Source organism: Lissotriton vulgaris, chromosome 5 (genome assembly GCF_964263255.1).
Source record: "Lissotriton vulgaris chromosome 5, aLisVul1.2, whole genome shotgun sequence".
Classification (NCBI taxonomy): Eukaryota; Metazoa; Chordata; class Amphibia; order Caudata; family Salamandridae; genus Lissotriton; species Lissotriton vulgaris.
The window spans coordinates 113,209,454-113,233,360 of NC_141693.1; the positions used below are offsets into that span (position 1 = coordinate 113,209,454).

The window sequence follows — 23,907 nt, forward strand, 5'->3', positions numbered from 1 at the left end:
GGGGCACTTTGAAAAGGATGCCATGTGTGTCCATGAGTGTGTGGTATTTGGGGACATATGGACATGTGTACGTATGAGTGGGATATATGTATAGAGGTGACTGAAAGCCTGTGTCATATGTACTTGTAGCACATGGCAAACCTTTTGCCATATGTGGCACTGTTACATGTGTAACACAAACATATAACCACTGCTTTTTAAATGGGAGAAATTTAAAGTGCAGAAAAATGTTCTGCAAAAATGTTCATAATATGGAACATTTTTCTGCACTTTAAATGTCTCCCACTTAAAATAATAGCTGTGTTTTTCAGTCATAAATACGGCACAGGTCCGCTTTAGAGAAGTAAAATATGTCCGGGCAAATCCCTCGTCGAAATCTGTCTCAGCAGTGCAGCGGATAAAACTTCAAACCTGCTATATAAATATTAAGTACTGATGATGGGCAAATAATCCTCGTACGGATATGCTATTTTGAAATCCTAATGGAGCATTTCTGATTCATCTTTAAAAGGAGGAATATCTATGTTTCTACTCACATATTAAATATTGGAGTGATGATAATCTTATCATTGTCACCATGGTGGTACACAAGAGCCATGACGAAGTTCAATATATTGAACGAAACGCGTTGGCTGGATTTGTTTTATGTTCATGGATTACGTATGAAGATTATTTAAGAAAGAAGATAAAAAGAAATAAAAAGAAAAATCTACTAAGATTGTCTGATTGACTTCTGTGAAGAGAATCTTTGCCCACTGCGCTATTCCACTTTGAGTTCTATAAGAATGGCACAGGTCTACCAACCACTGGGAGCAAGATGTCGGCTGTGTACAGGTGACACTTTGAAATGGGAGAAAATTACACTGAAGAATTAACTTTATGTTTATATGGATTTCATAAATCTCATCATTTAAATTTCTCCAATTTCCAAATGTCACATTTACAAACACCAGGTATCTTGCTCCTGCAGATACTGTGCCATATTTATTACAGAAAATACAGCCATTTGTGTAAATGGGAGGAATTTAAAGTGGAGAAAATTACTTCATAAAACGTTATGATGCAAATTTTGCTTTGTAAAAACGAATTTCACAGCCTGGCTGGGCACCATGAGAGTTACCCAACCCTAGTGGCATTCCAGTGGCACCCAGAGGTGAGGAAAAAATCCCCTCCCAAAAAAAGAGTTTGATGCTACAATCGTGTGCTATTTTAGTACAATTTGTAATTCAGGGACCGCCATTTTCAGAGCAGCAAAGAGACACTGGGCCAGATGTATAAAGGCTTTTGCGACTCGCAAACGGCCTTTTAGCAGTATTTGGAATGTAACAAAAAAATCGCAATTTAAGGAATCGCTAAAAATTGCGTTTCCTTATTTTGCCATAGCATTTAATGAATCGCAATTTTTGCGATTCCTTAAATGATATGCATGTAACTTTTAGAAATTGCGAATTTGTGTTAAGAAATCGCAGATTACCACCAACTTGTAGTTGGTGGTAATTTGCGATTTCTTTTGAAAATGCCCTATTTGGCATTTGTGAGGGTGGCATGTGACACACATACATGCCCATAGGGCATGTATGTGTGCCACATGCACACACATGTAAATTTCAGGGGTGCAGCAGGGTGTCTTTGAGACAGCCCTGCACCCTTGAAATAATTCTCAAATTGCGATTAGCAAATTGCGAATTCGCAATTTGAGAATTATTGCACTATTATTCCTATGGGCCTCCTGGCCCATAGGAAAGCATTGGAAATTATTTCTTATTTGCGAATTCGCAAATAAAGAATATTAAGGAATCGCTAAAAAAATAGCGATTTTGTACATACATTCCATTTTGCGAATTCTAAATAGCGATTCGCAATAAATCGCTATTTAGAATTTGCAAATCGGAATCTTCTTACATCTGCCCCACTATTTGGTAATGAAACAAAAAAAATACTAGTACTAAAGGAGAAACATCATTTATAAAAACTACAACATGCACACAAAGACAGGGCGCAGCAGGGGTTGAACATTCACCTAAGGACGGGCAAGTTTTTGAGATGGGAGAGAAAGTAAAGGATGTCCCAAAAGTGTCCTCTCCAAACCAAACTTCCAACAGTTCATCTTGACACTGGTTAGAGCAACACCTGCAAAACGATCTCAAAACTGAACTTGGAAGGAAGATCGTGTACATCTAAATCTTGTGCTATTCCAATATATATGGCGAAATTTGGTCTGGATATTTTAAGCTCTGGAAGAAATGATGGCCAATTAAATCAACAATTAGCAACTTGCAATAATAACTGGAAGTAATTATTGTTTTAACTGATAATTAAATCAATAATTAGCAACTTGCAGTAATAACTGTAAGCAGCAGATGGCACAACCGCTCTACGAAAGCAAAGTTATGGCACGTCCCTTGAAATTCACAGAAAAACAATTTAAAGAAGATGAGTGAAAAAAGAACATGGAGACGTGGAATTCACTGAACAAATAACAGAAAAAAAATAGGTAGTAAATCCCTTGATATTCACTGAAAAAACAGGGTGCTGGAAGGCATTAGGAATACAATAAAAGGCTAAAGAAATACAAAAATATTGATTTAAGGAAGCAAGGCAACCTTATCTCCTCCCCTTCTGGGCCAAAATGGTGAATCGAATGATTCATCGGATGAAAAATGCTATGCGTGCATAGGCTATTGGATTACAGTCTTTTCTTTGCAAACTTCTGCAATTTATCAAATAAAATATTGGCCTGATACCAAGTGTAGTATTGTGATATTAAGCGCTCTTGGACCCTTGTGGTTCTGGGAGGACTCTAAACAGGAATTACGTAATCTGCTGGGTGGTGTTAGGGTGTGGTTATAAAAGTTATGGTGCAATGTGTGCAGTAGGTGGTTGTATGCTGAGGAATTTACTGCCAGATTCATCATGGTCCCGATTTGCGAGTCCTTAATAGCGATTATTAAGGAATCGCTATTAAGGACTCGCAAAACGGGATTCATGTAGGAATCGCAATTGAATTTGCGATTCCTACTGATTCCTTATTTGCGATTAGCTAATTGCTAATCGCAAATAAGGAATAACTCCCCATTCATTCCTATGGGCCTACAGGCCTATGGGCCTACAGGCCCATAGGAATGAATGGGGAGTTATTCCTTATTTGCGATTAGCAATTAGCTAATCGCAAATAAGGAAGCGATTTCAAGGGTGACAGGGGTGTCCAAAGGACACCCTGTAGCACCCCTGAAATGCAATCTACATTGGTGTTGCGCACACACATGTCCAAAGGACATGTGTGTGTGTGTAACATGCAACTTAGAAAAATGCTTTTAAATGCATTTTTCTAAGTTTTCGCTATTTACCACGAGGTTTGACCTCGCAGTAAATAGCGGCCCAAAATTGCGATTTCGCAATTTTAAAATGGTTCATGAATTGCATTTAAGGAATCTCAAATAGAGATTCCTTAAATGTAATTCCTCGCAATTTAGCGAATTCACAATTACCGATTTTTGCATTTGGGATGATGAATCCCAAATGCAAAAATTGCGCTCACAAAGGGCCAGATTCTCAGAATCTGGCCCTTTGCGAGCGCAATTAAGCTTCATGAATCTGGCCGATAGAGCTCTGCATGTGGAGTGTTTATTTGTATGCTCCCGGGCTCGGGAAGACGCTACACTAAGGACTTCACGAGTCCTCTCCCAGAGATCTAGGCCAGATCAAGAGGTGGTCTTTAACGAGCAGTATAGCCTGAAGAACATTCCACCTATCGTCAGAGACGTTCTAAATTAAACGGGGTGGAATTTAAAGATAGACATTGTAGTATTGGAGCTGAAGGTGTTTACGACGCAGTAATGATCCACTATCACTCCTTTGCCTTCAATGAAGTGTCGATTATACCAATGTTTTAATATGAATGCATTTTGCTCTTTCATAACATGCATGGTCCCCAACTGATTTAAAAATTATAGACGATTATCTAAAAATAGATAATTTAGGAAACAAATGAATATTTCAAAAAGTTCTCCAAAGAAATATAGTGTATGTTTTAACTGCACAATGCAGACGTGCTTAGAGAAAGAGCACACGAGTGAAGCTTCTGAAGGAGAGAGGAAGTGGCATGTTTATTGCCCACTCGGGAAGGATTTGTTTGATGAATGCCCGTTTCTGTATTTGGTGTGTGTTTGTGTGGTTCAAATCATTAAAAATAGGCTAGAGGTCCCTGGATTCCAGTAGTCACTCAGTGGGACTCCCCGGATTCCAAAAATGATTCAGTGGGGGTTCCAGTAATAATTTATTGGGGGTCCACAGAAGTCAAAAGTATAAGAACCACTGCTGTAGAGTACTTGTTGTACACCAAACGAGAAGTGTTTAAGTAATCTGTCTTCAAAGGGCTTGATTTAGAATTTGATGGACATTACTCCATCTGGTTAGGATGGTGGAGGACAGCACCTCCACAAACCTGGCAGACAACAGTCAGTCAAATTTTGAGAGGACTGACGGCCCTGCTGTCATCTCTGTACATCAAAAGCAACCACTATTTCAATGTACAAAATGTTTTTCTTTTATTGAAATAAACTCATGGTGGGAATAACATAAAAACAAATGACCTCTACACCCTAGGAGTTTTCTCCCAGGGTGGGGGTGTCATCCTTCTTTTTCCTGTTCCTCACATCCAGGATTTTCCCAGCTGTGGCAGTCAGGGAAAAAAGACATTACACTGTCCATCTAAAAAGGGCGAGCAGAGTAATGTCCATCCCTCAACAGGCCCCTACTCCGTCAGGCTGTCAGAGAAAACTTCCATTAATGAATGGAAAACGTAAGATTCCCCGGTCTCTAAGTGAGGCAGGCAGACTGAGGGTTTGCCAATGGAGTGAGCTGTCTGCCAAAATCTAAATGGGGCCCTTCGGCTGTTAGGCCACTTCCCATTCTGGACAACAGCTAAAGAGTTTCACAAACACACCTGCAGGCACTTCGCGTTTTGTCGTTGCTCGTCTTACAGTGCTTGGTTCTCTACTTCTGGGCGCAAGAATTGCTTCAGGTGACTCGCGTCTCTTCTTTCTCACTCTACTGCTCCTGCTGGTTTTGGATATGATGCCAGATTCCTGAAAGACCTCAGAAAGAAAGAAATGTATTTTTACTTTATGCATTGATTTGCTTGTATGTAGCGCTATACGGCGCACGGGGTGGTGTCATCAGCATTGTTTCAAAGTGCATCAACAGAAAGCCTTTTTTTAAACATAACGCTAACTGCATAAAGCATTAGTTCGGGGCTCTTTCAGTAATAAACACGCAGTTTGAATGGCTGGGTTCTTGCTTTGATTAAAGGGCACAATGCACGATTCCTAAAACACAAAGTTTGACTCTTAAGCATGTAAAGACATTTTAGATACATTTGTTTCAGTATCACTATGGTAATGAAGGGATGAACATTAGATAAGAATTGGGCTATTTTAAATAATGGTTACTGTTCATTCACATGCAAAAAGTTACATGTGTAATGTTAAATCAAGATGTAAATACTTTCTGTTAGAACAGAATATATAGTAAAATAATGTATGTTATTGTTGACTTTCAGTTACCCCTGACGAAGGGCTCACAAAAGCCCGAAATGCATTGGGTTGAAATAAAGAGATGCTGCTTTAAGCCACTGGTTGTATTGGACCCTATTTACAAGGAGGCCTGGATTGGCACGTGTGAATATGTGAAGTTTTCGAAATACAATTTGATTTAACCGTGGAATAGCTAACAAAGAGAATGAAAACATGGTAATACTATCGTAAAAATATGACGAACATGGAGAATGTTAAAATGGATAAACAATGGTTGGATTTGGTATCCAAAAACACGCAGTGCGTCTTGGAGTGGAGCGTCAACCAGGCGCTCCCCACAGGATTGTACTTTAAAATGGTGCATTCAGGGCATGGCACTGCCCAGTTCTGCACGCGAACTGACTAAAATGCATAAAGACTAAATAATTATTAAAAAGAATAAACGCGGTGTGCATACCACCACATTCATTTTTCACTTGGTCATGTAGTCAACCAACACTAAAATAAACTTAGGAGATGAGCCAACGAGACCATAGGGCCCAGCAATGTCCAAAGCTAGCTTGGACCAAGGAACATTCTTCACAATGATAGATTCAAAAGGCAAAGGATGGGTAACCTGTGACTTATCGCTAACAATACATTCACAAACAAAATGTTCAACATCCTTGTCCACACACGGCCACCAAAAATCCTGCCTCACTCTACGTTTCACGGAACGAATACCTGGATGACCTTCATGAGCGAGACAAAGAATTTTACCACGGATCGAAAAAGGAACAACCAACAAACCACCTCTTCTCAATATATCATCCACAAGGGATAATTCATCCTTAATTCTCATGTAAGGAACAACTGCAGGAGGACAATCTTTTTCACACGGCTAAGGCTTGCAGAGAAGGTCAATAACAACCTCCATATCGGCATCTGAAGCGATCCCTTCTAACCACTCACACTCAGAAAGGGCACACCCAACAGAGTCACACAAAGAACCAACCGCACAAAATACCTCCAAATCGTCACACGCAAAACTGCCATCACAATTGGAAAGGGGTAGCCTGGATAAGCAATCGGCAACCAAATTCTTCGCCCCAGCCACATACTCAAACTGATACTGGAATTCTTGCAACCTGAACTGCCATTTGGAGATCCGTGGGGTTGCTCTGCCACCCCCCTTAGTCGTGAACAAATCGACTAAAGGCTTGTGGTTAGTTCTCAAGATAAATCTGTTGCCCCAGAGAAAATTCTTGAAATGCAATACCCCCCACCACATTGCTAAAGCCTCCTTCTCAATGGTAGGATATGTACCCACAGCACCCCTCAAAGTTCTGGAGGCAAAAGCAATGGTTTCCTCACGACCATCACTCCTTCTCTGCATCAGAACAGCCCCCAACCCCACATTACTGGCATTGGTGGAAAGAATACATAAGTCATTGATGTTAAACAATTTCAGAGGGCGAGCACCAATCATTTCTTGCTTAATGACATTAAAGTTGCTACTACAATCATCATGCCAAACAAACTTAGCATTCATTTTGAGTAGGCTACGCATAGCAGCGGTTTTGGAAGAGAAGTTTTTAACAAATTTGGAGTAATACTCCACCTGACCAAGATATGAACGTAACTGATCCTTGTTCGCAGGAATAGGAGCATTTTGAATGGCATCAATAATCTTGACCTTTGGTTCAACACCGTTGTGGGAAATATGGTGACCAAGATAGTCCACCCCATCCTGAAGGAATTTGCATTTATCCTCCCTCAAAGTTAGCCCACTGGACCTTAAGATGCTCAGAACAAGTTTAACACGCTCATCATGCTCAAGTTCGGACTTGCCATGGACCAGTATGTCATCCTGGAAAAAGACAACACCAGGAATGTTTTTGAACAGGTTGTTCATCAGCCTCTGAAAAACAGCTGAGGCTGAAGCTAAATCAAACGGCATGCGAATGTAATGATAAGCTCCCTCCGGAGTTACAAAAGAGGTAAGATGCTTAGAATTTGGACACAGCTCAATCTGGTGATATGCGGATGAAATATCGAGGGAAGTGAAAAATTTAGCACCCTCGAGAGTAGCTAACATCTCGTTGATATTTGAACGTGGTTGCTGGTCAATCCAAATGTTTGCATTGAGATCGTGCAGGTCAACACACATCCTCAAACATTTGTCGGATTTCCTCGCCAAAACTATGGGAGCGAGCCACTCGGAACCCTCAATTGGCTCGATCACTCCAGCAGCACACAGACGCTCTAATTCCTTCCTCAACTCTGCTCGTAAACTCAGAGGCACTTTGCGCACCCTGTGGGCAACAGGCATGGCATTTTCTTTTAAAATTATACGGTGTTGAAAACCTTTGAGTTTGCCTAACTCCCCGCTAAATACTTCAGGAAACATAAGCGCCCACTTGGTATTAGATACTTGAGACACAGTCAGTGCCCTTGGTGGTGCAGAAGCTGAAGAGTAAAACTCACACAATTCACTGCGTGATATCACCATGTCCGAATGGTTGGGATCCAAAATGAAGTTCAAGTCACCTTGTTCGTCCTACCCCAACAAATTGGTACCATCCTTGACTATGAATACCACACCAGTGGTATGATCGGCATGAAATTCCAGTTTGGCAGAACACTTCTACCCTTTTGCTATTATAAGCAAAAATCTTGATGCTGGAAGGTTCCAAAAGTACATTAGACAGTTTACTAAAAATCAGCAAAATTCAACAAAGTGAATGGAGAACCAGAATCTGCTAGAAATGTGCAGAGAACTCCATTCACAGCTATCAAACATGAAGGAGACTTCCTTTTCCGAAGACCAGACAAAGCAGACAGTTCAACTACTCCAGCCTCATGCGAAGAAGACGACAGCATCAACAATTCATAGCATTCCTCATCAGATTCCACTGAAATATTCTTTACAGAGTGAATGGGCTTATTCGCAGAAGCAGCTTTGCACATACGGGAATAGTGACCTTTGTTCCCACACTTGTAGCAGGTTTGATGGAGAGCAAAACAAAATTTAGCAGAACCCAGATGTGACCTACTACCACAACGAAAACATATTAATTCATTTTGCACAAACTTGGTTGTGGAAGAAATATTAGCTGGAAAAGGACGGGTAACATTGGGCAAGGCACTAGCTTTAGGTTTAGAAAGAGGTTTGGAATTCAAAAGTTTAACCTCCACCGAAGAAGAGGACGTGGATGGAGAGGAAGAACTCATCTCTCTAACACAAAACTGAGAATGCTCAATACTTTTGGCCAGAGTGAGAGCAGTCTCAAAGTCAGGATCACCAGAAGCAAGTAGTTTCTCTTGAATTTTCTTATTGTAAGTCCTTTCAATAAGCTGATCTCCTATGATCTCATCCCTAAATTCCCTATAGTTACAGTTAATGGCCAGTATGCGAAGCGCTGCTACATAACCGTCAATAGATTCACCAGGTTTTTGAGCCAGTTGAAGAAACTTATGACGTTCAAGCACAACATTCCTCTTGGGAGAGAACTTTTTATCAAGGGTTTTTATTTATAAGGCATATTCATCAATTAGAAGTGAATCACCAGCATCACCACCACTAACTGTAGTGCTGACCACCTCTAGAGTCAAGGTTTTTAAAATGTTTCTGCCATCAGTGCCAAGATTATAAATGAGCAGAGCTTTTTTCTTTTTGCCGGTAAAAGTGTCACCGTCAATAGCCTCTAAATACGCTTCAAAAGTCTCCTTCCACTGTTCCCTTGGTACAGGCGGTGCGCCAGCAGTTTGCAAGAAAGGAGGAGGGGCCAAAATACGATCCATTGCGTGGGTGAGTTGCTGCCCCAACAATAAACGCACAAAAAGAATATATCTCCAATAAGACTACTAAATTTTCACAATCAAACTGTGCACATTGCAGAATAAAGTTGTGTATTTAAAAACCTGTGCACATCTGCGATGATAAAGAAACTCAGCACATGAAATCAAAAACTGTGTGCAAAGAATTAAAGACAACGTTGTGCAAATTGAAGTAATTGTGTGCATCAAACAAAATTGTGCGCATCAAACCAGGAAGAAATTGCTGTGCGCATCAGCGATGAAGATGATAGGCAAAACGCATTAATTAGAGAAGACGTGCTGTGCGCATCAGCGATGAAGGTGATGAAGCGCTAAACAGCAGTGCGCATTGGATCCGACAAAGCGTTGCCAAGACGTTGCTAGGTTACTACAAAGCAATTCAAATGGCCGCACGCAACGTGGGATGTCGCGTTGACGGCGTCAGGCAGGTCAGGCAGGATCCACGTAGCAACGGGAGAGCAGAGCAACGACTCGATCGCGTAAGGGGAATAAAACAAAAAGTACCTTTGCAACACAGAGGAATATCCGGCAGTCGTCAGGCATAGAGGACACAACAGGAGACAGGAATTACTTCAGAGCGGGCCTCGAGCAACTGGGAACCATTCCCAGCAAAACGTCAAGTAATGAGAAGCCCGAAAATGCCAGGAAGACCGGACTGCCACAGGAGGGATCGTCTTCAACACTGGGGAGACTGGAAACTGGAACCAATCGTCGCCACTGAAAGGAAGCACATCCCTTGGACCATGGCAGGTAAGAGGAGCTTTATTTCGTCCAGCCACTGCGACTCCCCGGCAGCAACTGCTGAGAACAGAATCATAACAAGTGTTCCACGCAGGGAACATTCTTAAGCACAATGCCGTGATATGCTAGAGTAAACCCAACACCAGGTCTAAACTGGGGTGGCATGGTGAGCAAAATAAAGATGGATTTAACCCAGATCTGTTGAATGGGGGTTGAATGTTTTGATTTGTTCTGCATTAAGTCCATCAATTGTGTGTCTTTTGCTTTCTCGCCCTAACTGCGCCGGGTATGCCCAGACGTGGGTCTTGGGCTCACTGTTCCACTGGAATCAAGCTATCCTGGCTGAAGAGGGGTGAAACCCTGAAATCGGTCCTAGGATGCTTGTTTCCGGTCCAGGGAAGACCTGGCTTGGCAGTTTGGGCTGGACTGTTCCCATGCGGCACAGGGTCAAGACTGATTTGCATATGGCTGGGTTACAACTGGAATGGCATGGTAAGCAAAAGAAAGATGGATTTAACCCAGATCTCTTGACTGAGGGTGAATGTTTTGATTTGTTCTGCATTCCGTTCATCAGTTGTGTGTCTTTTGCTTTACCTTGCAGCAGTGAGGCGTTCCATGGGTTGATTATAGGCATCACCATGCATCCATTCATAGATTTTGGCACATTCCAAGACTTACAAAGAGTTGTAAACCTGGGAATGCACCAAGATGCTTTGCCTCTCAGACCCATGCGTATCATGGAGAAATATTTTTATATTTCATGCAGCATGCATTTAAAGAGGAATGTGCCTTTGAAGATTGTTCTTGTAAAGGAAGGTGTTGCTTCCTTCACAAAAACAATTCTGTTCATAACACAGGCCCCCTTGCACCATGCCGCAAGGGTGTCTGCATTAGCTCTAGGCAGCACACAGGGTGTCAGTGCAAGGAGGGAGCAGAAGTGAGTCATATATAAGTGGATATGGAGCATTTCTGCTCTCTCCCTGTCACGGGACGCAGCGAAGCAAGTTGTCTCGCTGTGTGGCGTGAATTTAAAGGTAAGTGTGGGCGAGCCTCTAAATAGACATACAAAAGTCAAAGAGGAATTTTTGGGAAGATATATAGGAGTGTCAACAAGGGCCCTGATGGGTGAAGTACATGTCAGATTGCTATGGTATGTTATGTGATATGTGATATGTTATACAGCATTTGTAAGCCGCACTATCACTGGTCCCTAAGCACTACAGAAGATGTCTTATTCTTGTTTGAGGATTTTTCACCACGAAAGTTGAATGTCAGCTCGAGGGGTCAAGGGTTGGAGCAGCGAGGGGCACAGAGTTATTACTGAGAGCCTAAAACTGATGCTTGAGACGTAGCAGATTGTTGTTGCCACCTGGAAAGATGAAGGGTAAACAGAAGTCTACAAGCAGTCCTGGCTGGAAGACCACACCCTTTGAGTGTAGGTGACCTGACTTCAACAGTACTCAGTGTTAGGTTTGTCTAGGTGCCCCCAGTGGAGTTTGTGCAAGGTCCGACACCTCACCCTCAGGTGCGTGGAAAAACATAGATGAGTGTGACTCACTGAAGGCTTCGGAAAGTTGATGAAAGGGACTACCCTATAGTAGGACAAAAATACACATAATGTTGTCCTATCCACTACAGTGTAAACCGAACAAGATCATAATACTGACAAGGGTCCAGAGTATCCAATGTGGCAAATAGCTATCAGAGAAAATCATTGCCAGAAGCAGAGGCAAAGTGGACATCACAGATAGAACTCATGCATTACTACTCCAAGTTTTCCGTACGACTGTGAAGAACAGAGTTTTAAAGTGCTAGAGTGCTACCCTACCGCACAACTGGAAGGATGCAATCCAGTTCTTTACGCTTTAAAATAGGGGAATACTTTTTAATGTGCAATGAGGCTCCGTTTGATCCCCCTGTGCCTACTTAACTGTAAAACTGGGTCTTGGCTTTCTTAGTGTATTGAGATGAAGCAATCAAACACTTGGATGTGGCTTAAAAGTCAGATGCAGCTTGAAAGAAAACTAAACACTCAAAGGTCAATATCTAATCACAGCTGTAGCTTAGAACAGGGTTCTCCAAAGTCGGTCCTGGGGGGCCGGATCCCTGCCAGATTTTTGGCATATCCCCATTTAAATAAATGCAGTTATCTCATAAATCTGGCATGGAGCCAGCACTCCAGGACCCACTTTGTAGAACCCTGGTTTAGACAGTAAAGGCTTTTATTTACACTAATGTCAGCTTAACAGAGCAGTCAATACGATGATCAAAGCAAACTAAACAAGCACTGGCGTTGCCAATAGGTCTCGCATTAGGAAAGTTTGAGCTATTGGTCTTGTAAATGACAATTTTTTTTATTTGTGTTGGTGTTGAAAATAGCTTAATTAATAGCTTTGCCATTTACAATGCCAATAGTTATAACTTTCGCAAATGTGACACCTATAGCAAAGGGCTGCAAGCTGAGATGGAATTAGCCGCCAACACCATTTGTAAACTACGGAAGGTCAGGACGAGGAGCAGGCTGAACTCGCTCACATCACAGCCACATTATCCTATTAGCGCGCGCTCCGTGTCCAGTCAAATCCCCGTCTGCAACATGATGGAGGCCCCCCCTTCGCAGCCGCCTGGTAAGTTTATCCTTCCACGTTATTCACCTCTTTTCCTCTTTGGCGACTGGTTGCTGAAAAAGCAACAGGCTTTTTATTTTACTTGATTGGGGGCACGGTGTGTGGGCTCTTGATACTTTACCTGGGGTCCCTGAGTGATGTGGTGGTGTCCATGATTGATTTTGTGGTGTACATCAGTGATGTGGTGGTCTCCCTGAGTGCTGTGTTGGTGTCCCTAAGGGCTGTGGTGGTGTCCCTGAGTGCCGTGTTGGTGTCCCTGAGGGCTGTGGTGGTGTCCCTGAGGGCTGCGGTGGTGTCCCTCAGTGCTGTGGTGGTGTCCCTGAGTGGTGTGGTGTGGTGGTGTCCCTGAGTGGTGTGGTGGTGTCCCTGAATGGTGTGGAGGTGTCCCTGAGTGATGATGTGGTGGTGTCCCTGAGTGATGATGTGGTGGTGTCCCTGAGTGATGTAGGGGTGTCCCTGAGTGATGTGGTGGTGTCCCTGAGTGGTGTGGTGGTGTCCCGGAGTAGTGTGGAGGTGTCCCTGAGTGATGATGTGGTGGTGTCCCTGAGTGATGTAGGGGTGTCCCTGAGTGATGTGGTGGTGTCCCTGAGTGGTGTGGTGGTGTTGCTGAGTGGTGTGATGGTGTCCCTGAGTGATGTGGTGGTGTCCCTTAATATTTAACACAGAAACTGTAGTAATGGCCCGGACTACATTGCAACATTCTGCTTAACAGTATGTAAGGGGATATTTTTTAAGCGAACGAGACTGTGGACAAATATGTCAAGTAATACCATCCTAAGGGTTTCAATCTATCCATATGAGGTGCTGTGTTACTTAAAAAAGTACACCAAATCAAGTAATGGGAATTTGGCTAACTTCAGTGGTGTGATCAGAATTTCACCCTGGCCTGATTTTATAGGAGCTGGAGTATGGTGAGAACGGAGTATGGTGAGAATGGAGTATGGCGAGAATGGAGGATGGTGAGAATGGAGGATGGTGAGAATGGAGTATAGTGAGAATGGAGTATGGCGAGAATGGAGTATGGTGAGTATGGTGAGAATGGCCCATGGTGTGTAATCCGGGGTGGGGAACAGCAGCAGTCTCGCAGGGGAGGTAGTTTGACTGTGGTCAGTCTTACACTGTCCCTAAAATCATCTGAATAATTTGGCTGAAGAGATAGCTTCCCTTGTATAGGCGTCCCGCAATGTATAGAAACTGTCTTAAAGCTTCCTAGAAGATTGTGCCCACTCCTAACTGAGGGAGGAATTGGCCCCTCGCCAGACCACAAGGCCAAGCTCGAGCAGCGCAAAGCACGACTGGCGACGTGTTGTCACAATGCGCTAATTTCACAAAACAGGCCTTCGAGGCACTGCTGGGGTGCGTCCCGGGAGATGACTAGGTGAAAGGGCTCTCTGCAGACAGGGAGACGGAGGGCCCGGGTCTCAGACAGGCTGACTGGCTGCTGTGACTCTGCATGCTGTGCCTTTATCTGAGCGGCGCAGCCCTGCAGATGACCGGGGGGCCTCACGGGCGATGTCGGGGCAGATAGATCTGGGAGCCGAAGTGGAGGCGCGGGAACACGCCCTGGTGAGACAGCGAAGAACAGGGTCTGGGACAGACAGAGACCGAGGAACAGAGGCACAACGGTCGGTGACAACGGAGGGAACCTGCTTAGAAGTAATCACAGAAAGTCTCGAAACAAGGCGTTCAGGATAAAATACAAAATACGGAAAGAAAGAATGAGGCAAAAGAGGAACCAACTCAAATAAAGAAAGGAACTAACTGATGATGAAAAGATAAATGCCTAAAGTAAAAATGAACACACTGGAGGTAAATGGACAAGAATGGGCTGAAAAGACAAGGCACGTGGAACCTGGATAGGAGATAGAAGTCACTTCATAGTTTACATTGCACTAAAATGAAAAGAGCATGCGTACACTGTGAGCTCAACCAAAGTGAACTAAATGCATTTTGCTGAAGGTCATTTAAACGAAGAAGGGAAGACAGAGTAAAGCAGAAGTTACAGAATTTTAGAAGTCCGATGGGTGAAACCCCTCCGTTCTTGTCAGATCTTAAAAGGCTACTGACACGAGACAGGAAAGATGGAATATGCGATATGGTTGAACTGAGGTATAAAGAAATAGGCGAACTACAAGAATATAGCGGTACTCTAGGCAAACGGTTTCCACTGCCAGCAATTATTAGATTAACAAGAAAATTATACCTGAATTACAATTAAAGGGACGCAATTATTAGCAAATACAAAATGATATGTGCACACGCTTGCCTTGAAGTACGGGAAACTGTTGTCAATATCAGCGCTCGGAAAACAAGAGCGGCCCGGAAAGTGAAAGTACGGCCGGCCACCGGCCAGCCATGAATAATTAGGGGAGGAGAAGCCGCAGAGCGCACGCTGGGCGAAGCCCTTTGATGTGGTCAGGGAGGGAGGCTGATGCGCGTGCTTGTTTGGTCACGTGATTCACGTGAACTCAAAGAAAACCGCACCAAAAAGCCCTTGGTTTGACGAGCATTTTGAGCACTTGAATTCTCGCTCCGCTCAATGCGCATGCGCGCATTGATAGGTCGCGAGACCTAAAAATCCTAGCACCGTCTGGGTCAAGGGGTAGAATGAAAATGCTATTGTAGCACTATCACCTCTAGGCAGTAAAGATGCTGTGATATCGAGCTGCATTAACCATAGGTATATGCTGATTGTAAGTAACATTCTCTAGACAGTGCTCAAGTTTACTGACATCGACTCTAACTTGCAAATGTTCACGCACGGAAGAGGGATTCTGCCAAGCCCGTGCAGGCCACTTGTAACACAGAGGTCCCATGTTTGTTACCACTAATGACTTCAAAGGTGAATTGCCACAACAGCAGTCTCAAAGAGTTCCCAGCCAAATCTAAGGTAAACAACACAACAACCAGGTCCAAGGATGCCAACCCTGATGTTTTAAAGAGCCCAAATCCCACCAACAAAATCACCACAGAATTGGGTCACTGGGTGTACCCCCCTTGTGGTTATTGAGACAGCAGCAGCTTTAGATCACAGGTCGGGACAAAGTGTTTTCCAATTATCAAAAAGAATTGGCAAAGTCAATAGTTCTCTCGCCCATGCGAGAACTATTGGCATTGCCAATGTGTTTTAGCTATCTGGTACACCAGCGTGGCTGCTGTTTAGCATGATAACCAGTTAGTAGCATAATACATATTGGGTTAGTGTTGAGTGTCCTAGAGTGGAGTGGAGTGGAGTGGTGTAGAGCAGCATAGATTGGAGTGTTGTAGAGTGGAGAGGTACAGAGTGGCTTTGAGTGGAATAGGGAGTCAGAGTGGAGTAGCCTAGAGTGGAGTGGCGTAGAGTGATGTGCAAAGGAGTAGAGTGGATTGGAGTGGCATACAGTGGAATAGAGTAGCGTGGAGTGGCGTAGTATGGAGTGTTGTGGAGTGGCGTAGAGTGGCATAGAGTGGAGTGGAGTGGTGTAGAGCAGTATAGATTGGAGTGTTGTAGAGTGGAGAGGTACAGAGTGGCTTTGAGTGGAGTAGGGAGTCAGAGTGGAGTAGAGTGGGGTGGCGTGGAGTAGAGTGATGTGCAAAGCAGTAGAGTGGATTGGAGTGGCATACAGTGGAATAGAGTAGCGTGGAGTGGCGTAGAATGGAGTAGTGTTGTGGAGTGGAGTAGAGTGTAGAAGAGTGGCATAGAGTGGAGTGGTGTGTAAGAGTGAAGTAAAGAGGTGTGGAGTGTTGTAGAGCAGAGTTAAATGGAGCATGGTAGCGTACATTCAAGGGCAGTAGTGGTCGTACAGTCAAGTGGCATAGAGTGCAGTGGCACAGAGTGGAGTGGCATAGAGTGGAATGTCAAAGTGGAATTAAGTGGAGTGGAGTAAAACAGAGTGTCGTACAGTGGAGTGGTTAGAGTTTCATAGAGAGCAGTATACTGTTGTAGAGTAAACTTGCATGGAGTGCAGTAAAGTGTCGTATTGTGGAATGGAGTACAGTAGAGTGGAGGATTGAGAGTGGAGGGTCATAGAGTGGGTTAGTGTGGGAGAGTGGAGTGGCACAGAGTAGAGAAGAGCGGAGGGGTGAAGAGTGGTACAGAGTAAAGTGTCAAAGAATAGAGTGGGGTATAGTGGATTGGAGCAGTGTCGTAGAGTGGAGTAGAATTGCATGGAGTGGCATACAGTGGAGTATGAATACAATGGTAGCACACTGCCATTAAAAACAACACATTTTCAGTTGAAATTGCATTTGCACAGACATACAGTTTACTGATAAAAACTATACATAGCAAAATCAATAATATGTGTAAATCAGGACCACCTACTATATTGATTTGTTTTGATAGTGTTCAAATATTTGTTTCGACCATACTTCAAAATTACAAAAAAATACAAAAATTACAGGAAAATGTGCTTCATTTGTGCATTCCTAATTCTGATAAATTCTGCAAAATTAGTATAGTTCATTTACTGGTATTTACATTTTGACGCATTGTAAACATAAATAACATCCTACAGCTTTACAAATCTCCAGTACCCAGCGTGACTGTCATATAAATCCTCTCACTTTGCAGTCAGAGAAAAAAAAGTAAACACCAACCTCCTTTAGAAGAGAGATCCTAACATTTGGGGTCAGAGTTTGAATGCACAGCAAATGTGGCAAGATACGAAAACAACATTTAAAAGCCTATTTATTACTCAATCTCTTTTGAACTCCAGCATGGTTATCTTGGGAGTGCTTCAGCATCGCCCTAGTTCTAGCGCCTATCGCATGGGCGGGAAATTGATGAAGAGAATTGTTTAAGGTATGCTATTAAGCCGTTGCATGCGTCCGACGGCCCCTGGCCGTCCGACGTCACGGTTGGCGGGGGCCGTCCGATTTGCGCACGCCTGGAATTCGCCCGCACCGCGGGGGAATTCCAGCCGCGCCCAAAGGGCTAATAAAGAGCACTGACCAAAATAAACAAGCTCGTAGCCAGAACACTGTTTTGCACAGGCATATGAGATTGATGAACTGGCAGTGGCAAAGATAAGTAGAATCAGTGAAGCAAAAATGATTGGTAGCAGGAAACCTTTTCCAAGAAATACAGCATGTTTACTGCTTCCTGAACTATTTTTCAAAGGAGACAAACGAAAACACATGTACTCTCCTAGAGTGCCTCATGAAAAAGAAATCAAGCACTCGTAAAAGAATGCAAGGAGCCGGAGAAGTGGTAAACATGCTATGCTCAATGGAAGGACAAAGACATGCTGGAGAGCCTAAAACAAATAAAGCCAGCAAATACAGAGCAAGTAAATGCGAGTTAAAAACACAAAGCAAACATTAAGCAATGTGCAGAATACATTCATAGGGAAGCTTTCAGCATGTTCCCAATATGTCTTTGCAACCAACAGCTGTGCTTTCTGGTAGGCTTCGACCAAAATACTACATGGGATCGTATGTCAGAGTGGGAAGAGCCCCGAGAGGTACAGGTCAAAGAGGGGTTGCTATATAGTTCCTCTGGGACAGATGCACAAGAGTTAAAAGGACCCTTTGGTATCTAGGGTTCTCTCATCCATGATCTGTGATGGAGCGGAGGCTCAGAATGGACTCATGCAGGTCCTCACAACAGATCCCTCTCATCTGGTCGTCTGGTCTGGTCCATGAAGTCTTAAGCGCCTCATGTTTTCTTCAGTGCAGGCTGAAGCAGCTATGGTAAGCCAAAATAAGGGCGCAGCACAGGACGCGAGAGTCACAGCAACAAAGTGCTCTGCGACTTCTTAAATGCAGGAGCAGAGAGCTCCTTCAGCGGTTAAAGCTGAAGTCTCCTGGTGGCCGCGAGGTGGCAATCATAGGAGCTGCAAGCTTTGTATAGAACCAAATAGCCTGGAGTGTATTGCCACTCTGCCTTCCGCACCAACCCCACCTGCCCCGCATGCATAAACCATTTTCTAGTTCTACTCGCACCCGCCGTAAGAAGCAAAGGGTTCCCCGGCCTTCGAGTTTACCGCTGCTTGGAAAGCTTTATGGCTATATGTATTAGAAGCTTAAAACCAGAAAGAGAAAAGCAACATGGGGAACAGATGGGAATCAAAGTATCTGGGCATGGATGGAGGCAGGGTACTAGGCACTAAAGAGAGAAAAGCTGGAACGGGCTTCACTTACATCAGGGTTCTCCGAAGTCAGTCCTGGAGGGCTGTATTCATGCCCCATTTTAAGCATATCCCCATTTAGATATATGTGATTGTCTTAAAATCTGGTATGGATCCGGCCCTCCAGGACCGACTTTGGTGACCCTGACTTGCTTCAAGGGAGTTTGCTTTCAATCACCTTGTCCAGTCTAAGTTATCTGATTTTGACCTTGGATGTGCAAGAATCCTGTAGTCTGTTCAACACAGGTCCCCACCTAAAGTACAGGGAGGAAAGTAATAGACACAGGAGAAAGGGTAGGGGAAACAAGACCCAAAAGCAGCACAGTACACGCATGTCCTTCTCAGATCCTCACGAGGCTGTTATTCAATGGGATCTCACTTTCCAGGTGATACTAAAGACAAAATTAATGTATTACCCTTCCGCCACCTTCTCCTGAATTGACCCTAATCTTGCAACTTATTTTATCTGTGTTTGTGTCTGTTTGTAGAGGATTATGCAGATTTTTTGCATCTGAGAGGGAAGGACAGTCTGCAGTCCACACAACGGTTATTCTCTTTTGGGATTACCTGAAAAGGGTTTTGTGCTTACAAACTTGTTATTTCTGGTAGCGTTACTCTTGAGGATTGTACAAAAGCTTTAGACACTTCCACTCTGCAACAATACAGGCCCTAAACCCAAAGCTGTTGTGCAATCCGAATCTTTGCTCTGGTATATCCAAGTCTGCTTGCCGTGAAGTGCAGGAAAGCATTGGTGCAATGTCAAAGCGCTATGATGCAATGATCAAGTGCGCCTCTGTGTCCTGCACTTGGCTCTTTAAAGGTGCCAAGTTAAATGAGTCCATGCACTTTCACATTCAATGTCTTTCTGCATTAGAAACCATCAAGGCACATGCTCATTGTGATGTCCAATGGCATACAGTGGGTTCAGCTTGGATCTCTTAAGCCTCTGTCTGCTGTCTTCGGATTTGTATTCCTCATAGGAAGGAAGAGTCCTAGCCATCAAGCACAGCATTTTATCAAACAACCCCAAATGGGCCACCATTAGCTGTAGCAAGAAATGGAAACCCTGCTCTCTTCAATACTTCATTTGACTGCGAGAGTAATCCCCATCCTTGCCAAGGTGTGCCTGGTCCCCTGGTTGTCTCGTCTGCACCGCCCTTGTTTGGGTGACATTTAGCAAAGGCAGTGAACCAGACAATTACAGTTTCACACGTTCCGTTGCTTGGGTTCTTGTGTATGTCTTCTTCATGGTGCACGAAACTGGGAGCAGTGCAGCCTTGTGTGAGCATCTGTTAACCATGGTAGTGCAATTTTACCCCCCAAGGTCACTAGGGAACCCTACTAAAACCCCATTGCTCCACCCAGCAAGGCCTGGTACCTGGACCTGATGTGTTGGATGCTCCTGATTGAAGTGTTACACCGGCACAGAACCATGCACCAAATCGGCAAGTTCCTAACAACGAGCCTCAGGTCTATAACCCTTCCAGCCAAGAAGGTATTTTACCTGCCTGCCGAAAGTCCTAGAATTAAGGACCCCTATACCTTGTACTTCGCACACTGGTGTTGTACCTGGAACCTCTGGTTTTACCAGAACAAAGGAAAGGCTGGAAAGATCAGAAACTTTCACCTCCTTCGGAGCTACAGGTACCACGTGGCAGTTCAAGGTGAGTCTCCAGGCAAACACGACTGAGCCGAATAACATGCGCTTTCTGCCTGTGCTTTGTATCTGGCTATACATGTTCACAGAATGCAGGTAACTAAAACAGAAAAGTACTCTTTCACGTTGTCCAGAATGGCTGGAGTTGACAAGGGTGTGATATAAGCATCTGGTAGGAAGCTGCAGATGTAATCCCGATAGAAAATAAAAGCAGGAAAAGCCACTACAATCTTTAATACCATTAATATAACTAAATTTCACCAGCCAGAGGAAAACCACCACGTCATCCTGTTCCTCTGGATAACTAAAAAGGTACCTCTCGGTTTACTGATTAGTTCTGTTTCTCCTCTGGATTGTGGGTGACAACTTGAAGGGAGTTGCACAGAGTTTGCTAATCTGGAATATAATTGTGCTATTCTCGAATAAAACTGATAGAAACTACTCTGCGATGTGTAATAATACACGCAAGTACACCCTGCACTCTTATGACTTGTAGCAGAAAGGAGTAAAAGATCATATATAGCATACAATTATTTACCCTATCAACATAGTCATTGAGTATCTCCCCCACCAAAATGTTCGTATCATGTTGTCTGCACCACATTTTACTCAATTGAATGGCTAAGTCAGTCTATTCGACTCATCAGCACAAACTAATGAACAAAGTTAGCATCTGAAATAATTAAAAAGTCTCAATGAAACTGAACTCTAAGGGTGAATCTCTTTGCACATCAGTAAAGATCACTTGCTCTTACTTCACTTGCAACTTCTGGATTCACCAAAAATGTGTTGCTTTTTATCCCAGTTTTTTCGGGGTGTATTTTGATAACTTGAGAAATTAACTATGAAAGTGAGCAATTTTATTAATGTACTGTTCATGTAACTTGGTTAAAATGTGATTAGATTATTGGTTTTAGGTGGTTCCTATTATTCCCTACTTACATAGCAGACCACTTTAGGGTGGTTTTTGTTTGTTAGGTTTTATGAGGATAGGTCTCGGCGCCCTTTTATACAGTATTTTTTATGATTTGTTTGCTGTATGTATTTTTAGCAATGCATTTTTATCTTTTCAAAGGTTGCACTTTAAAAGTTTGATTTATTTTAATTTAGATATGTCTGCGAGTGTAAATAAGATACAAGATGATTTGTGGATGTTTTGCTTCTTTTTGTGTTTTTTTGGCCAATTTAGGCCGAATAAAGAATTTATTGATTGATTGAACTTGCTCTGTTGGAATGTAGGGAGTCTAATGATAAATGTTGTTTGGATTAAATCAGGTTGACCACCTGGCAAGGAGGCAAACTCTGGACAGGACAAAAGTTCAGGAGAAAATGTCAATTTTGCATACACATAAGAGAAGAATGCCATACCTCACAACTTAATCAGTTTATTTACTATTTATATATTGCACAATTTCTTCACTGTGCTCTGACACAGACGCTACCACACCTGAAACCTATTGCGGTTTGGAATTATCACCGCATAATAAAATCCATTCTCATACAGGAGATAGCCTTGAGAAAGTCGCACGACGAACTCCCGTTTGCGACGAAACACGAGTTGGTTGTAGAGAATTTCTGGGAAGACTTGCACAAAATAAAGTGACTAACAAAGTAGAAGGAAGACTAATCTTTTGCGCATTATTTAATTTTGAATTTGTGGAAACGCATTACATACTTATGTTACATTAAAAGTGTTACGTGTGCTAAGGAGTGTCATTTAACATAGCACCCTGGATCATGCATGTAGAATAGTGTGTAGTATTTGGTACAACTGTGTGATTAAAGTACTTTTATTCTGGTGAAGATAAGCACTCTGCTGGACATCAACTTTATGATGCCTGTGGATAGATGGCTTTGAGCAATTTGGGTGTTTTATATGGTGTGTTGTGTTACCTCACCATGTAATACATTACCAACATCTTTACGACAAATCAGGTTTCGTTGGTTAACCCTTCACTCAAACCTGGGTAGCTGTGGCGCGGAGCAATCACGCTTACATTAAGGAACAAGCATACAGCATTTGACAGCACCAGAACAATTGAAAAACAATAAGAAACTCGACACTCAAGAAACTAGACACCAATTTGTAAAATGAGAGTATATTTTTATACATTTAAGCACACCAAAACGAAGGAGACTCAACGGATGGTTCCGGAGATACAGATTTTACAAGAAAGAATAAGTTAAGGCTTTTCACTTAATCGCAAACCAGCATTTGCAAATCCAGTGAATCTGACATTGAGAAACTTTTTCATGAAAAACTTTACCTGAGCGGAAAGCGGTTACTTAGAATTACTTTGGGCGTTGAACTCCGGCAGGGAGTCAGTCATTGGGACCAGCAAGGTCTAACAGTACAGTTACATCGTTAACCTCATAGCTGCTTCTGACGGCCAACAGCCGTCGCGTGCACTACCTTTGTAGTGCTGCGCACATCCATTGGCTGTTGCGGCCCCGCCTGCTCAATTGAACGTTCCGCACTGGCGCGGAACGTTCAAAGCAGGTAAGGGGTTAAGAAAAGCAGTCTTCAGTCCATTTCCAGGGGGCAGTGTTTCCTTGCCATTGACTTCTATGGAGTGGTCCTGATGCAAGGAATTCAGGAGGCTGAAGATGCTCAAGGATGCTGAAGATGCTGTGTCATTTTTAGGAGTGCATCTCTCTTTTGGTTTTAGTAAGTACACTGTTGTGGTAAACAAGCAGTTATCTGCCAGTGGAACCTGGGGGCTAATAGATACTTTGTGGGGAATAGGACTGTTGGGATGTTATCTGCATGTTATTATGCTGTCTCTTTAATAGCCACGAGCTTTCTGAACGAGCAATGTTGAACTCGTGCCTCCTGTTGCCAATGTCACAATAGAATTCCCGGGACGGCAGTTGCTGCCGGGAGAGCTGGACACTGGACGTGATTAAAGGGAGATTAACTTCAAGACGGCGTATGTCTCTTCCTTTCACTGGCAACGAGGGTCCAGTGCTTCGTCTCTCCTCAGAGTTGCTTTTCGTCTTATTTAAAGGACGAAGCAACCGTGACGTCGGAGTTTTGTGACAATCTACCGGGTGCTTAGGCAATTACAGAAGCGGCACGACGTTCACGCATTCTCGCTGGTGTGCCGTGAGTTTTATAAAAGACTTCCTCTTTTCTTTCCTTTTCGGAAGTTTTGCCGTGTTACAACTTCTTGTGCCTAAGCGCGAGCTCTGCTCCTCTCGAGCCAACGCACGATCCCTGCTCGACATTCCTGTTCTACTGCGCGCTGCCATTCTCATTCTGCTCTCGCTCTGTGTTGGGAGCGCATTGTGACGCTTGCTGTCACTGCAGTTCTGAGCGGAATTTGACGCGCATTATTCTCAATTGTGACGTGCATTCTTCTGCGATTCTGAGCAGATTATGATGCGCTTATGGGCATAACATGGCATGGACATTGTGT

The 23,907-nt window shown here is 43.4% G+C and overlaps 1 protein-coding gene across 1 annotated transcript in view; it reads right to left on the reverse strand.

Moving 5' to 3' along the window:
* LOC147710327 (uncharacterized) overlaps positions 1-23,907 on the reverse strand; it is a 104,323-nt gene that overhangs the window by 59,148 nt on the left and 21,268 nt on the right. The window contains exon 3 of the mRNA XM_086919981.1: positions 4,946-5,096. Within this exon, the coding sequence (XP_086776107.1) occupies positions 4,946-5,096 (151 nt within the window). The remainder of the gene's footprint in view (positions 1-4,945; positions 5,097-23,907) is intronic.